This window comes from Theropithecus gelada, chromosome 14, assembly GCF_003255815.1.
Source record: "Theropithecus gelada isolate Dixy chromosome 14, Tgel_1.0, whole genome shotgun sequence".
NCBI lineage: Eukaryota > Metazoa > Chordata > Mammalia > Primates > Cercopithecidae > Theropithecus > Theropithecus gelada.
Genome location: NC_037682.1, coordinates 19,729,762 through 19,743,165, shown reverse-complemented (window position 1 = coordinate 19,743,165; position 13,404 = coordinate 19,729,762). Strand labels below are relative to the sequence as shown.

The 13,404-nt window shown below is 58.4% G+C and overlaps 2 protein-coding genes across 3 annotated transcripts; both read right to left on the bottom strand.

Annotated features, from left to right (window-relative positions):
- Nucleotides 1-61: 61 nt before the first annotated feature.
- Nucleotides 62-796, bottom strand: C14H11orf94 (chromosome 14 C11orf94 homolog). Its single transcript, XM_025358228.1, has 3 exons — nt 659-796; nt 378-451; nt 62-218 (listed from the first exon to the last, which is right to left on the bottom strand). The coding sequence occupies exons 1-3, from the start codon at nt 757-759 to the stop codon at nt 97-99; spliced, it is 297 nt and encodes a 98-aa protein (XP_025214013.1). The 5' UTR covers nt 760-796; the 3' UTR covers nt 62-96.
- Nucleotides 797-3,085: 2,289 nt separating this feature from the next.
- Nucleotides 3,086-12,524, bottom strand: PEX16 (peroxisomal biogenesis factor 16). 2 transcript variants are annotated; one of them, XM_025358344.1, is made up of 11 exons: nt 11,409-12,524; nt 11,167-11,202; nt 9,599-9,675; nt 9,066-9,199; nt 8,831-8,931; nt 7,967-8,047; nt 7,677-7,829; nt 7,492-7,564; nt 7,180-7,299; nt 4,319-4,383; nt 3,086-3,593 (listed from the first exon to the last, which is right to left on the bottom strand). In XM_025358344.1, the coding sequence occupies exons 1-11, from the start codon at nt 11,518-11,520 to the stop codon at nt 3,505-3,507; spliced, it is 1,041 nt and encodes a 346-aa protein (XP_025214129.1). In that variant the 5' UTR covers nt 11,521-12,524; the 3' UTR covers nt 3,086-3,504. The 2 variants fall into 2 exon arrangements, with proteins under 2 accessions (XP_025214129.1, XP_025214130.1); XM_025358345.1 differs by having other exon boundaries at nt 3,087-3,727.
- Between the last annotated feature and the right edge of the window lie 880 nt (nt 12,525-13,404).

Here is a 13,404-nt window from a genome sequence, read left to right as displayed (position 1 = left end):
GGATGTATCTGTATGGACCCCTCCTGTCCCCATCTCACTCCCAGCCCAGGAAAGCCAAGCCTTTGTCATGTGTAGTATCTTTATGGGGGCCTTGGGTCATAGGTGTGCGTCGTAGTAATACTCAGCAAGGTCGGGCCCATCCCGCTTGCGCTGCTGGGCCCGGGACAGGAGGGGTCGAGGCCCTCGCGGCCACGGGTGCTTGGGGAGGATGCCATAGTCTAGAGAGAGAAAGGAGGGCATGGGTGGGAGGGGCAGCTGGCACCCTTGAACAGATGTGGTTTGGGATGACAAGCCCCTGAAGGCTGGACTTGGGGCACCCCTTAGGGGAGTCTCCACTGTCAGGGAGGGGCAGGGGAAGGGGACGAGAGAGATACTACCATCCACCAGGCCGGAGAGTGGCTGCGAGAGTTCCAGGGGTGCGGAAAATGCCTCAGGAACAGACTGCTGAGACCTGTGGGAGAGGTTGGGGTGCTCGGCCCTGGCCCAGAAAGCCACCGCCACCTCCTTGTGAATGGGGGGATGGCCCAGTGTGGGGGCACTTGGCAAACCCTCCAACACCCAGGGTACCAGGGCCAGCCAGCCCCACTCCAGAGAGGGGAGGGGCAGCACCTCTGCTGTCCAGCCCGAGTGCCCTGCCCCTCCGTGCCCCAGGAGTCACCTCAGAGGCTGGGAGTGAAGCAGTGCCACTGCCAGGATGAGGTGGAGGAAGAGGCTGAGCCCAGCCCGGGGGTGCAGAGCCCCCAGCATGGCGAGAACCATCTCCTACACAGGTCCCAGCTCCTGTCGTCCCTCTCCTGGCAGGACGGAACCTGTTGCCAGTTCCCAGGGCCACCTCACAAAGGGCCTTCATTCCAGGCCTGCGTCAGCACCTGCAGGGCCAGCAACCTCCACCCTGAGGCTTTTGTTCTTATTGATGCTGTTGGCTAATAGGTGCCAAACCTGATCTTGTTCTAGTGTCGCTGCCCAGGGAATCAGGGCACACACTGTACAGTCAGATCTCAGCTGAGGTCCTGACCTTGCCTCTTGGTAGCCGGACAAGTCACTTCATCTCTGTGTGCCGGAGTTTCGTCATCTGTGATGTAGTCCATAACACACCCTACAGACACAGGCCCTCCGAAGAGGGCAGGGGCTCCTCACCACCCAGAGCCCCAGCCATTCAAACAGCCTCCCCAACTCCCGCTAGCATAGCAGGAGGTACGGGCAGGTCCTGCCAGCTGAGGAGCCCAGAGTGGGTCTTTCAGTTCTGCCCGTCTCAGGGTCTACGTGAGAGGGAGTGTCCAGGCTCCCCATGTCCCCGGCTCAGGACCTCTCTCTCTCGGCTGCCTGTAGCTTAGAGCGGCCTGAGGCTAGATGGATGGCTTCCAGATGTGGTGGCAGAGCTCTGGACCTGCCCCTCAAATGCAGGCTTCAGGAGGGCAGGGAGAGCTTTGTTCACTGGTATCTGCAGCCCTGGACCCCTGGTAGGCGCCCAGTGAGCACGTGCAGCTCGGCCCTGCACTGGACATCCTCCCCTCGCAGGCCTGGGCTCAGCTGCAGGTGCCACCAGAAGGCCTCTGGCTGGCTCCTGGTTCTCCACTCAGCAGCCAGGCTCAGTCCACTTATACCTGCAGCGCGAACCTGGCTCACCAGAACCACAGCAAGCCTTCAAAACAAAGTTCCTGGCCCCACCCAGACCTGCTGGCTGGCCTAGCCGCTCTCCTCTGACGGCCGAGGGCCCCAGGGAGAAAAGTCCCTTGCTTCCAACCCTGGCTCCTCCAGTGGCCTCATTCATGCTCCTGGTCCTGAGAACCCAAGGCTGACAAGTTCTTGGGGTTCCTTCAGCCCAGTCACCCCCTGCATGTTGTCCCTGCACTCACTTCCCAGTGGCCACCTCCCTTTGTAAGTCCTGGAGACAACACGTCTCCACGAGCCTGCCTCAGCATCCTGTGCACACCAAGGCTCGCTCTGCCAGGAACCTGGAATTCTGTCCACTCTGCCTAACCCCAAAGTCCCTCGTCCTTTCTGCTCCTCGTCTCCTAGACACCATCTTCCTCCTCCACGCCAGTCCCCAACACTAGCTGGGGTTACCCCAATCTCCCTCTCTCTGCTGCCACTGCCATTGCCCCTCCCACTGCTACAGACCACTGCCTCCAATGTCACGGCCCCCATTCTTCCACCTCTGCCCGCCAAAGCATCCTCCACCAGGCTGCTGGAATTTTTACAACACAGGCCCCTCCCTGCCTACCACAGACCAGGTCCAAGTTTCTTCCCTGCGTATGTGATGCTGTGTTCAGTTTGGCCCTGACCTTCCCCTCCAGCCTTCAGCTCCCACCTCCCAAGGCTACACACAGCGGTGACCCCGGGCACACAGCCACCCCTTGCAGGCTGCCTATCGAAAAACTGGACAGTTCTACCGGCTTCAAGCCTGCCTGAGTCAAGGCTTCGCCGATGGAGCCTGATGAAACCCTTCACCTCTGTCACCACTGCAGGCAGGCAGTCGCCACTACCGGGCCACCCCCAAGCTAGACCCCACTCTGGACATGCAACCTCCTCCCAAGCCCCCAGTGTGGCACCTGCATCCACGTGCCTGTCTCCTCTGTTGGTGAGAGGCGGAGGACAGGGGTCCGTGCTTCACTGCTGGTTTCTGATGGCTGGGCATGTGCCCAGAAACGCCTGTTCCACTAAGCTGGAGACCATGGGAGCCCAGGCAGCCCCTTCTCCTGCCTGTGGGTGAGGGCCTGGGGGGCACTCCTCAGAGGGCCCTGAGGAAAGCAGCGTGTCTGGGAGGAGCTGAGGCATGGAGGACCCAGGTGCAGATGGAGCCCTCTCTGTGGGTTTGAAACTCTAGCAGGAGACGCTGGCTCTTCACAGGGCCAGTGGCTGAGGACAGGCTAAGGTCAGGGAGAAGAGCAGCCTGCAGCCCACCCTGTCCAGGCCCTCCCCCATAGCAGCTTACATGGCTCCAAGTGGACCCGACCTCTGGAGCCTGTAGGGCGAGTGTGGGGAACCCCCGCTCATACCCCCTGAACTGGCCCTGGCTTCCTCCCCAAGCCCGTCCAGCTCCCACTTCCTCCCCAGTGCTGGCCGGTGCCGGACGTCCTTTTTCTAAGGAAGAAAAGCCTTTTACTCTCAACCAAGGATGCAGGGCTTGAAGTGCCACTTGCGTGGGAGCCAGGCTCACTGTTCACCAGGCTCTGTCATAGGGAGCTGACAACACCATGGCCTTGGGCTGCCAGAGCCACACGGCCCTGCAGAGCAGGGGCAGGCAGAGGGCCCCGGCCATAAGACACGCTGGGCAGCGTTCGGTCATCACCCAGGTTCAGCCTTCCTGCCCTCACCAGGGGCCAGCAAGAGAGCAGCAGTGTTCGCTCCTGTGGCTGCCGAGGCAAGCGGCTTCCTGGGCTCCATGAGGTGAAGTTACCGCTTTCGGTGGGAGAGGAGGCTGGATTCCACTCCTAGTGAAAACTTCTTGGCCCAGCAGTGACAAGGTGCGGGTTGCAGTGGCATCGTCACAGGAGGGCGCAGTCAAGGGGGTCCCGGGAAGAACGCTGGTGGCGACCAGGGCTGTGTGCAGGGCCTGGCCGGTAGGCACGGAAAGGCCGCACGCTGGGACGCTGCTGGAGTCAGTTTTATTAGGGAAGGGGGCCCCCTGCCCCGCCCCTCCCCACACTCTCCTTCCGGGAGGTCTGTCAGCCCCAACTGTAGAAGTAGATTTTCTGCCAGGTGGGCAAGTAATCCATGAGCGGCCCTGCAGTGGGAGAGGGACACGTCAGGGCGGGCCAGACCCCAATCTGCGCTGTGGCGCCACATACAGCACCTCACCCCTGCGGCCCAGGAGCCCGGCTGGCTCTCTTGCCCTGCCCCGAGGGAGGCGGCATTGCAGGGGACTCTGGCACCATTTACAGACGAGGACCCTCAGGCCCAGGGAAGCTCAGCCAGGGTAGGCACTGAGGGGCCTGAGTCAGGTCCAGTCACCCAGTGCAAGCCCAGTGGGCCTCCGCTGAGGGAGGGTCTCAGCAGCCCGGTGGACTGCTTCTCCACCACTGAATGCCCCCACGATGAGATGGTCCCGTATTGCTCCAGGACACTGTGACCAGAAAAAGGCTGGCAGCTGATGTGGTCTAACAGTCGCCCCACCACTGGACACCCTCCTTCCAGCCACCCCTGGCTCCTCAGGCCACCCTGGCTTTGGCCAGGGTAGTCCCACCCAATCCTGACTTCCCGACTTCCTCTCCTGACTGTGCCAAGAATCGAATTGCAAGGAGACACAGGAGTCAGGAAGATGGGGCACGCATGCGCCTCCCAGCACTACAGTCATCACGTCCCCGCCCCAGCTTACTTGTGACCAGGCCAACGCCAGGGATGTGGTCGGCCAGCAACTGGAGCAGGAAGAGGATCCTGGCCCTGGCGGAAGCAATAAATGGGGAGCAAGTTGAGTTGGGGGGGGTCCCTGCAAACCAGGAGGCCCAGAGGCCTTCGCTTTTGAATGCAGCGCATTCCCAAAAACAAAGGTGACTTTTTTGGGAGCTAGGACAGAGCCCGGTACACACGGGCGAAACCTCTGGAGTTGGCTCTGGCCTCCGCGCCCTCCACCAGCTCAGCTTCGGGGTGGCCGCTGGCCCACAACACCTCCTCCCATTCCTCCTTCAACTTCCACTGACATCCAACACCAAAGGCCTCTGGAGGGTCATGTGTGGAGCAGCGCCCGGGCAGTATGGAGGCGGGTTCAGGGAAGACAACCCCACCCTGCCCTCGGGAAGCCCCCAATCTGGCAGAAGCGCTGGCCTGCATGGAAACCTCATAAGCCACCAACAAGAGCAGTCAGGACCCCGGGAGGGGACACAGTACTGAGGAGGGCACATTTTGGTTCAGGGGAAGGGCAAGGGCCAAGGCCCTGTTTTAAGAGATGAGGGTTTTCCACAGGGGAACTCGGGTGAGATGAGGATGCTGATGACAATACATAGTGCTAGGTGCTTACTACGCCCCATGCACTGCCATATGCGTTAGTCACTGAACCCCCGAAAGTGGGTGCTGTCATCATGCCCACCTTACAGGTGAGGAAATGCGGCACAGGGCATCGAATAACTTGCCCAAGGCCACACATCTGGAAGGCAGCCTGGCTCCTTATGTGTCTGTCTGAGCAGCAAGAAAAGAGGAAGGCTGGCCGGGTGCAGTGGCTCACGCCTGTAATCCCAGCACTTTGGGAGGCCGAGGCGGGCGGACCACCTGTGGTCGGGAGTTTGAGATCAGCCTGACCAACATGGAGAAACCCCATCTCTACTAAAAAATACAAAATTAGCCAGGCATGGTGGCGCGTGCCTGTAATCCCAGCTACTCGGGAAGCTGAGGCAAGAGAATTGCTTGAACCCGGGAGGCGGAGGTTGCAGTGAGCCGAGATCACGCTGCCAGCCTGGGCAACAAGAGTGAAACTCCATCCCAAAAAACAAAACAAAAGAGGAAGACCGGCTGGGCGCAGTGGCTGTAATCCCAGCACTTTAGGAGGCCAAGGCGGGCCTTTGTTTCCCCAAAGGACAGGGAGCAGGGTCCAGAGAGATGCCAGGGTGCAGTCCGGAAGGAGCAGCCTTAAGGTTTTTTTTTTTTTTTTTTTTTTCTTGAGACGGAGTCTGGCTCTGTCGCCCAGGCTGGAGTGCAGTGGCCGGATCTCAGCTCACTGCAAGCTCCGCCTCCCGGGTTTACGCCATTCTCCTGCCTCAGCCTCCCGAGTAGCTGGGACTACAGGCGCCCGCCACCTCGCCCGGCTAGCTTTTTTGTATTTTTTAGTAGAGACGGGGTTTCACCGTGTTAGCCAGGATGGTCTCGATCTCCTGACCTCGTGATCCGCCCGTCTCGGCCTCCCAAAGTGCTGGGATTACAGGCTTGAGCCACCGCGCCCGGCCGGTTTTTTTTTGTTTTAAAAAAAGAGACGGTGTCTTGCTCTGTCACCCAGACTGGAGTGCACTCACACAATCTCAACTCACTGCAACCTCAGCCTCCTGGGTTCGAGCGATTCTCCTGCCTCAGCCTCCTGAGTAACTGGGACTACAGGCACCTGCCACCACGCCTGGCTAATTTTTGTATTTTTAGTAAAGATGGGTTTCACCATATTAGCCAGGATGGTCTCTATCTCCCGACCTCATGATCCGCCTGCCTCGGCCTCCCAAAGTGTTGGGATTACAGGCGTGAGGCATCATGCCTGGCTAAACTATGCCAGTTTTGTTGTTGTTGTTTTCTGTTTTGTTTTTTTTGAGACAGGGACTTACTCTGTCACCCAGGCTAGAGTGCGATGGAGTGATCATAACTCACTGCAGCCTCAACCTCCTGGCCTGATCCTCATGCCTCAGCTTCCTGAATAGCTGGGACTTACAGGCACACACCACCATGTCTGGCTAATTTAATTTCTTTTTTTTTTTGTAGAGATGGGTTGCCCAGGCTAGTCTCAAACTCCTGGCCTCAAGCAAACCTCCTGCCTTGGCCTCCCAAAGTGCTAGGATTAGAGGTGTGAGCCACTGCTGCCCAGCCTATGCCAGTTTTTATGCAGTTATTAGGTCCTAGACAAAGGGGGTCCCGGGAGCCTTGTCTGTCTCACAGTCCCAGCCACTGCACAGGGTTCCCCCATCAGACTGTGGCCTAACCTCATGCAGTCACAGTGGCACTGGTCCCAAGCTGCCCCCTGCTCAACCCAGCAGGCCTCTCTGAGGCTGGGAGCTCTGGAACCTCACAGGTGACTGAGTGGGGGCTGGGCCAGGCAGGGAAGGCCAGGGGAGACCATGGGTTTGGGATCTAGCTCTACCACTGGCCAGCTGGGTGTCTTTAAGTTGCCCAACCTCCTTGAACCTCCAGGTCCTCCTCTGAGAAGTGAGGATAAGCCAAACTATTTGGCAGGAAGAAGTGGAAATGAGCTAGAGGCCATGGGCGCTCACCCTGTTGCCATCCCTGTGGGCCACCTGGCAATGCCCTCAGCCCTGCCCTCAGTGCCTCTCCTGCCAACCAATGTTTAAGTTCCTGCTCAAGTGGCCTGATGGCCTGGAGAGCTCTGTGGGCGGAATGGCTGGCATCGGTTGACTGCCACCCAGACAACACACAGTGGGTGCTCGGTGAAGCCGGGATGAGGCGTGGGGGAGGGAAGGCACCAGCAGGGACCGGAGCACCAGTGCCCGCCTGCCGGCCCTCTCCCTGGCTGAGGGTGGCCTGGGTGCTCACTCGGAGAAGCGGTCATAGAACGGAGAGCGGAGCAGGTAGTACAGCAGCAGGATGGTCCGGCGCCGCAGCTCCCGCCGTTCCCTCCGCGTCAGGCCCCTTCTGTCACTCAGGAGGCTCAGGCTGGGAGGCAGGTAGGACATGGTCAGGGCCAGGGGCATGATTTAGGCCCACGGAAGGGGAGGAGCCATGGGCTGGGTGTCCAGAGGGGCAGCAACAGGAGGAGCAGGGGCTGCTACTGCCCTGCCTACGTGAGGCCGGGATTGTAGCAGAAAGCCCAGAGGAGAGTGGAGCCCCGGGCGGGCCCAGGCTCACCTGGTCACATCCACAACACCAGCCAAGAGCCAGGGTTTCCACGACCTCTGACCCCACAGCCCCAGGCTGAACACTGACGGCCAAGGCGTCAAGGATGTCTCCAGCACAGGGACCTTGCTCAGCGCACCCCCCACTCAATCCCCAGCCCACAGTGCCAGCCCTATCCTGCCCCGCGCTAAGGATACAGTGCAGCAGCGGCCGGGCAATGTACAAAAACTCTGCGATGGTCTCCTGCAGCCCCAGGGGGGTGGGGGTCGCACTCAGCTCCTCGTGGTGCTGCTGCTGCCATCCCTCCCGCTGCTGGGGAGCTCCCCAGTGCCTGGAGTGCAGGGACGGCGCTAGAACACAAGGGCAGCAGATGAGTGAGCCAGGCCCAGGCTGGGGCAGGGGAAGGTGGCTGCTGACCAAAGCCAGTCCCTCAGGCCCAGGCAGACACAGCACCTAGGTGCCCAGGCCAGCCACATCCTCCACTTACTGTTCTGGAGGGTTCGCACCACCCGGTTTGACCGCTTCCCCACGTAGGACTGCTCATGGCTGCCATGGCTGTGGTCACCATCTAGCATGGACAGACAGAAGGCCATACAGTCAGAGGGACATGCTTCCAGCGGAGCCTGCAAAGAACATGCATGCAGTGAATGCTCAGGGGCTAAGGGGAGAACGGATGAGCTTCTACTATGGCAACAGCTGAGTCAAGGGAACTACAACTGGGGTGGTGGCTCAGCACGAGACCTGTCCACAGAGGAAAGCACTCTGCAGCCCTCCCTGGCCTGGGGAAAGCTCAGCATACCTGTGGCCAGAACCAGCCTCCTGGAACCCATGGACAAGCAAGGCAGGGAGGGCCCAGCCTGACCACATCTATGGGGACCACAGCACCAGAGGGGCTGTCTCCTCTCAATCCTTTGCCTTCAAAACAATCATGATGAGAGGCAATGAACTGCCCCCACTCAATGTCCAGAGAGTGAGGCCCAGAAGCTGACAGGATGGGCTCAAAGCCTTGAAGGGACAGATGTGGCAGGTGCCCTGCCTTCTGCCTCTACAGGCTGTGGCTCTGGACACAGAACCAGGCCCAGAGGCAAGGTTGGCAGCATCCCATCTGTTCCCTCTTCCTGCAGGCCACAAAAATGAATGACTCTGGCCATGACAAGTACTGGGTTTGTGTTCTGATTTTGTCCCTAGCCGCATCACTGTCTTCTTCATCGAATACAGAGCAATGAGAACAGAGGTGGTGGGGTCAGGTGTGCTCCAAAAACAGATACTACTGTATTCATGCTGGTTGGATCTAAATCCTCAAGTTAGTCCCACAGCCCATTCCACTCTAGGGCTTGGGGAAGTAGCTCACCCGGGGGCTGTGCCTGGGTCTCTCTGTCCAGTGGAACGATGGGGGGTGAGGTCTGGAGGCCAGCCTTGAACCAGAGCAGCAGGAGCATCCGCAGTACAGCCCTGGGTTGGGGAGTATGTCAGGGCTGTGGGGAGGTGGCTAGCCGGCGGGAGGTCAGGGATGCTCTGCTGAGCACCATCTGTGTAGTTGGCCTGCGTCACCCCGACCCAGGACCCCCTCCACAATCCCAACCTACTTGGCCAGTTGGATGAGGGCGATGACAAGCCAGCGGCCCACTTCGCCCCACACCTTGGCAGCTCCCATCTCCATGAACACCTCCACGCACTCCAGCACGCTCAGCCATGTCAGCAGCTTCTGCTGGGACAGCGACTGCAAGAACCCCAGGCCAAGAAGTCAGGGGGCTGCCTGTAGTCCCAGGCCCTTCTCCTAGGAGGGAGCTTCTCTGACAAGAGATGTGGACCTGCCCCTTTCCAAGACTAACTGTGCAGGTGTGAGTTCAAACACCAACTCCACCACTAACAGGCTGGGGGACCTGAAACAGCTGACTCTACCTCTCTTCATCTGAGACAGTCTCTTCATCTAAGACAGTCTCTTCATCTAAGATGGAATACTCACACTTTACAGCTCCCCTAATGAGATGGTTGAGGCTCAGATGGACAGAGGCCTGCCTCATACTCCATGAGACATGTGCTGCATGCATGGGCTAGCTGCTACTATTTCATTCCTGAGTCCCCATGCTTCCCACCCTGTTCCTGGCACAATTCTCACCACAGGCAACTTTTTCCGAAGCTCCTTCCGTAGGATCCCGTCATTGAGCAGCACAAGCAGGTTAGAGGCGGAGTACACTGAGGGGTAGAGTGTGGCCTTGAGAGGCTGGCTCTGCAACCTCCATCCCTCTCACCTTCTGCCCAGAGCTGCAGGGATCACCTGTCACCTGCTCTGCTCAGACACCCACAGACTATGTGGAAACCAGCCTGCCTCTCCACCCACTTCCTCAGCACTCCCCTCTCCCCAACATGATCTCACAAGGGTGGTTGGACCAAGAAAGGATGGGTCAATCTCAGTGACAAGCCAGCTACTGCCCTGTCGGATGGCACTGGTCATCCAGCTGCCCACAACTGCCCATTGCTCTCTGAACTGCCACAGATATGCGGTCCTTCCTCCTGGCCTTTTCTCTCTCGGCAGCCTATCCCTGAGGGTCTATTCCACCTCCACTTTTCCTTTTTCTTTTTTTTTTTTTTTTTTTTTTTGAGACGGAGTCTCGCTCTGTCGCCCAAGCTGGACTGCAGTGGCCAGATCTCAGCTCACTGCAAGCTCCACCTCCCGGGTTTACGCCATTCTCCTGCCTCAGCCTCCCGAGTAGCTGGGACTACAGGCGCCTGCCACCTCGCCCAGCTAGTTTTTTGTATTTTTTAGTGGAGACGGGGTTTCAGTGTTAGCCAGGATGGTCTCGATCTCCTGACCTCGTGATCCACCCGTCTCGGCCTCCCAAAGTGCTGGGATTACAGGCTTGAGCCACCGCGCCCGGCCCACTTTTCCTTTTTCTTTTCTTTTTTTTTTTTTGAGTCAGAGTTTTGCTCTTGTTGCCCAGGCTGGAGTGCAATGGCACGATCTCGGCTCACTGCAACCTCTGCCTCCTAGGTTCAAGCGATTCTCCTGCCTCAGCCTCTCAAGTAGCTGGGACTACAGGCACCTGCCACCATGCCCAGCTAATTTTTGTATTTTTAGTAGAGATGGTGTTTCACCATGTTGGCCAGGCTGGTCTCAAACTCCTGACCTCAGGCGATCCACCCGCCTCTGCCTCCCAAAGTGGCTGGGATTACAGGCGTGAGCCACTGCACCTGGCCTCACCTCTGCTTTTCAAAACCCACTTCATTCTTTCAGGACTGTGACAGCAGTCACTGGACAAACACTCTTGAGGTAGTTACAATCTGCGAATCCTGGAATCTGGGAGATCTAGACTCGAATCTTTGTTCTGGGACCATCAGTAAGTGTTCTGTAACCTCACTGAACTTCTTCCTTAAATGGACAGTGAGGACAACAACAGTTCCACTTAATATGACTGTAGGGAGGATTAACAAGTAAAGGTAAGAAAGGTACTTAGCCCAGCTCCTGGCCAGCAGTGAATACTCAGATAAGGTCCCCAGGCTGTCTCTTGACTTAGGGACATGGAAGGCCCAGGACAGTGAAAAACAGACCTTGTTCCGATTCAGTCATAGCACAAGGAGTCTAACGGGCAGTCCAGGACCTCGGGTTGGGGTGTTCACCCGCTCTGGGGAACTCACCTGGGGCCAGGCAGCCGATCCCCCATCCCCCACCCCCAGAGCCCGGCTCACCCAGCTCTGACAGCTCGTGCGAATCGGCGAATCGACCTGGGGAGAGGGTACAGAGGGAGGTGTGAGTGAGCATCTGCCTTACATTTAGTCTTCAGGTCCCGGACGTCCCCTCCCTACGCCCTTTGGGAACCTGGATGGGTCTTCTCAAGCACAGCGATCACTACCCTGACTCCGCAGGGAAGGGGGCCACTGGGGTCATAGGTCAGGGCCCAGAAGGAACGGATCAAAGGTCAAGGTGGCACCTGCCAGCAGGTAACTGAGGCCCCGCACTGCCGTCTCCAGCTGGGCCGTGGCGGCCGGGTGACGAGTCACGTACTCCTGGTAGCGGAGGCCCAGGAGCCGCAGCTTCTCCATCCTGCCCTCGGCACCAACAGATCCACGGAAGGGCCGTACGACAGGCTGCGGCGCCCTGCTTCCTGCGCCCTCCTTCCTGCTTCCGGTCTTAGGCCCACCTCTCGGTTGCTTAACTTCCGCGGGCCAGAAGGCTGGTGACTTGAAGAGCCGGTGAACCACCCTTCACCCCATCTCTTGAACCACTTCCCACTCGGGTAGCGCTTAGCAACTGAGGGCCCAAACCCGGCCCCCTACTCCCTCAAGTCATTGGTTAGCACGCTCACCGCCCCTGACCCGCCCAGTGTGATCGGCACCCAGCTCTTCCGTTTACTGGGTTGGCTGCCTTTGCACCTGCGCAGTTAACACTCCGGGAAAGCTGGGCGGCAGTCTGAGCAGTTCATTCTAGAGAAGGGAGCTGAAGCGCCGAGTCTTTCCAATGGAACGCCGAGAGACTCGAACGGCAGGGCCGGACTTTAAAGGGCTGGGATAGCGGGTTCTTGAAAAAAGGAGCCTCGATCAGATTCGGAGAGATGCGGGCGTCTAAATGCAGTCGGACTGTGTCTCAGAAGGCGCGCGTTCGGCTAGTATCCCCATCTCCGTTTCCTCAACAAAGGTAGTGCTGGGGAAACTGAGGCAGTAAGGAGTCCAGCCCCCTAGTGCCGTCTGGATCCCCTAGACAGCACAGGTTGTGCTGGGTTTCGGCCCCAGCTCCCGTATGCACTGTGCCCCCCAAGGGCGCGAGCCTGCATTCCCACGTACGCGAAGAAAGCCCTGGCCCGGGCTTCTCTCGGCTAGGGGGCCCTTGGGCGGGAGTGTCCCTTCTCTGGGTCTCGGATTTCCCGATCTGTAAAATGGTTTGAGGGCAGACTTGATCCTTGAACTCAGAATCGATCTCAGCTTTTCGGCCCTCGGACGCACCTCGCAGTCCTCAGCTGCGCCCCAAGGGAGGGGGCGACTCCTGCGGAATACCTTCCCAAACCAAGCAGCCTCCCTGGAACGGGTGGCATCAGGAGAGCTGCGGCGAGTGGTGGAGGGAACGGGCGCTCTGGGGAGGCAGCCGCTGATTGGCTGCGGGGAAGGGGGCGTGGCAAGGGTGAAGCAGTGGGCCAGCGAATTTATGGTACCCTGAGAATAGTAATAGTAATGCTTTTTTTTTTTTTTTTTTTTTTTGAGACGGAGTCTCGCTCTGTCGCCCAGGCTAGAGTGCAGTGGCCGGATCTCAGCTCACTGCTCACTCCGCCTCCCGGGTTTACGCCATTCTCCTGCCTCAGGCTCCCGTGTAGCTGGACTACAGGGGCCCGCCACCTCGCCCGGCTAGTTTTTTTTGTATTTTTAGTAGAGACGGGATTTCACCGTGTTAGCCAGGATGGTCTCGATCTGCTGACCTCGTGATCCGCCCGTCTCGGCCTCCCAAAGTGCTGGGATTATAGGCTTGAGCCACCGCGCCCGGCAGTAATGCATTATTTTATCTAATCCTCTCCACCAGATATCTCCAGATGAAGAAAGCATCCGTTTAAGAACGCCCAGCCAAAATTTGAGTGCTGGTCTTTTCTGACCTCAGAGACTAGGCGGTTTCTTTTTATTCTTTTTTTTTTTTTTAACTTTAATTTTCTTTTTAGAGACCAGGTCTAAGCATTACACCTCACCAGGAAACCACAGCCTTCCTTCCACTGCCTCACCCCACCCTACTCCATAGCTTAGTTTTCTTCTCTATCAGGTGGGGGATTAGAGCTGCCCTCTACTCTCATCAAAGAACGACGACGCAGGGAAAGGTGACCAGGGAGGAGGTGGTCATGGGCATTGTCGACATCATTTCTGGCCACCCTCTGGGTGCCAGGCTTGCTTACCCTCCTCCCAGCAACCCTAAGTTGCCATGAACTGTTCACAGATGGGAAATTAGAGGCC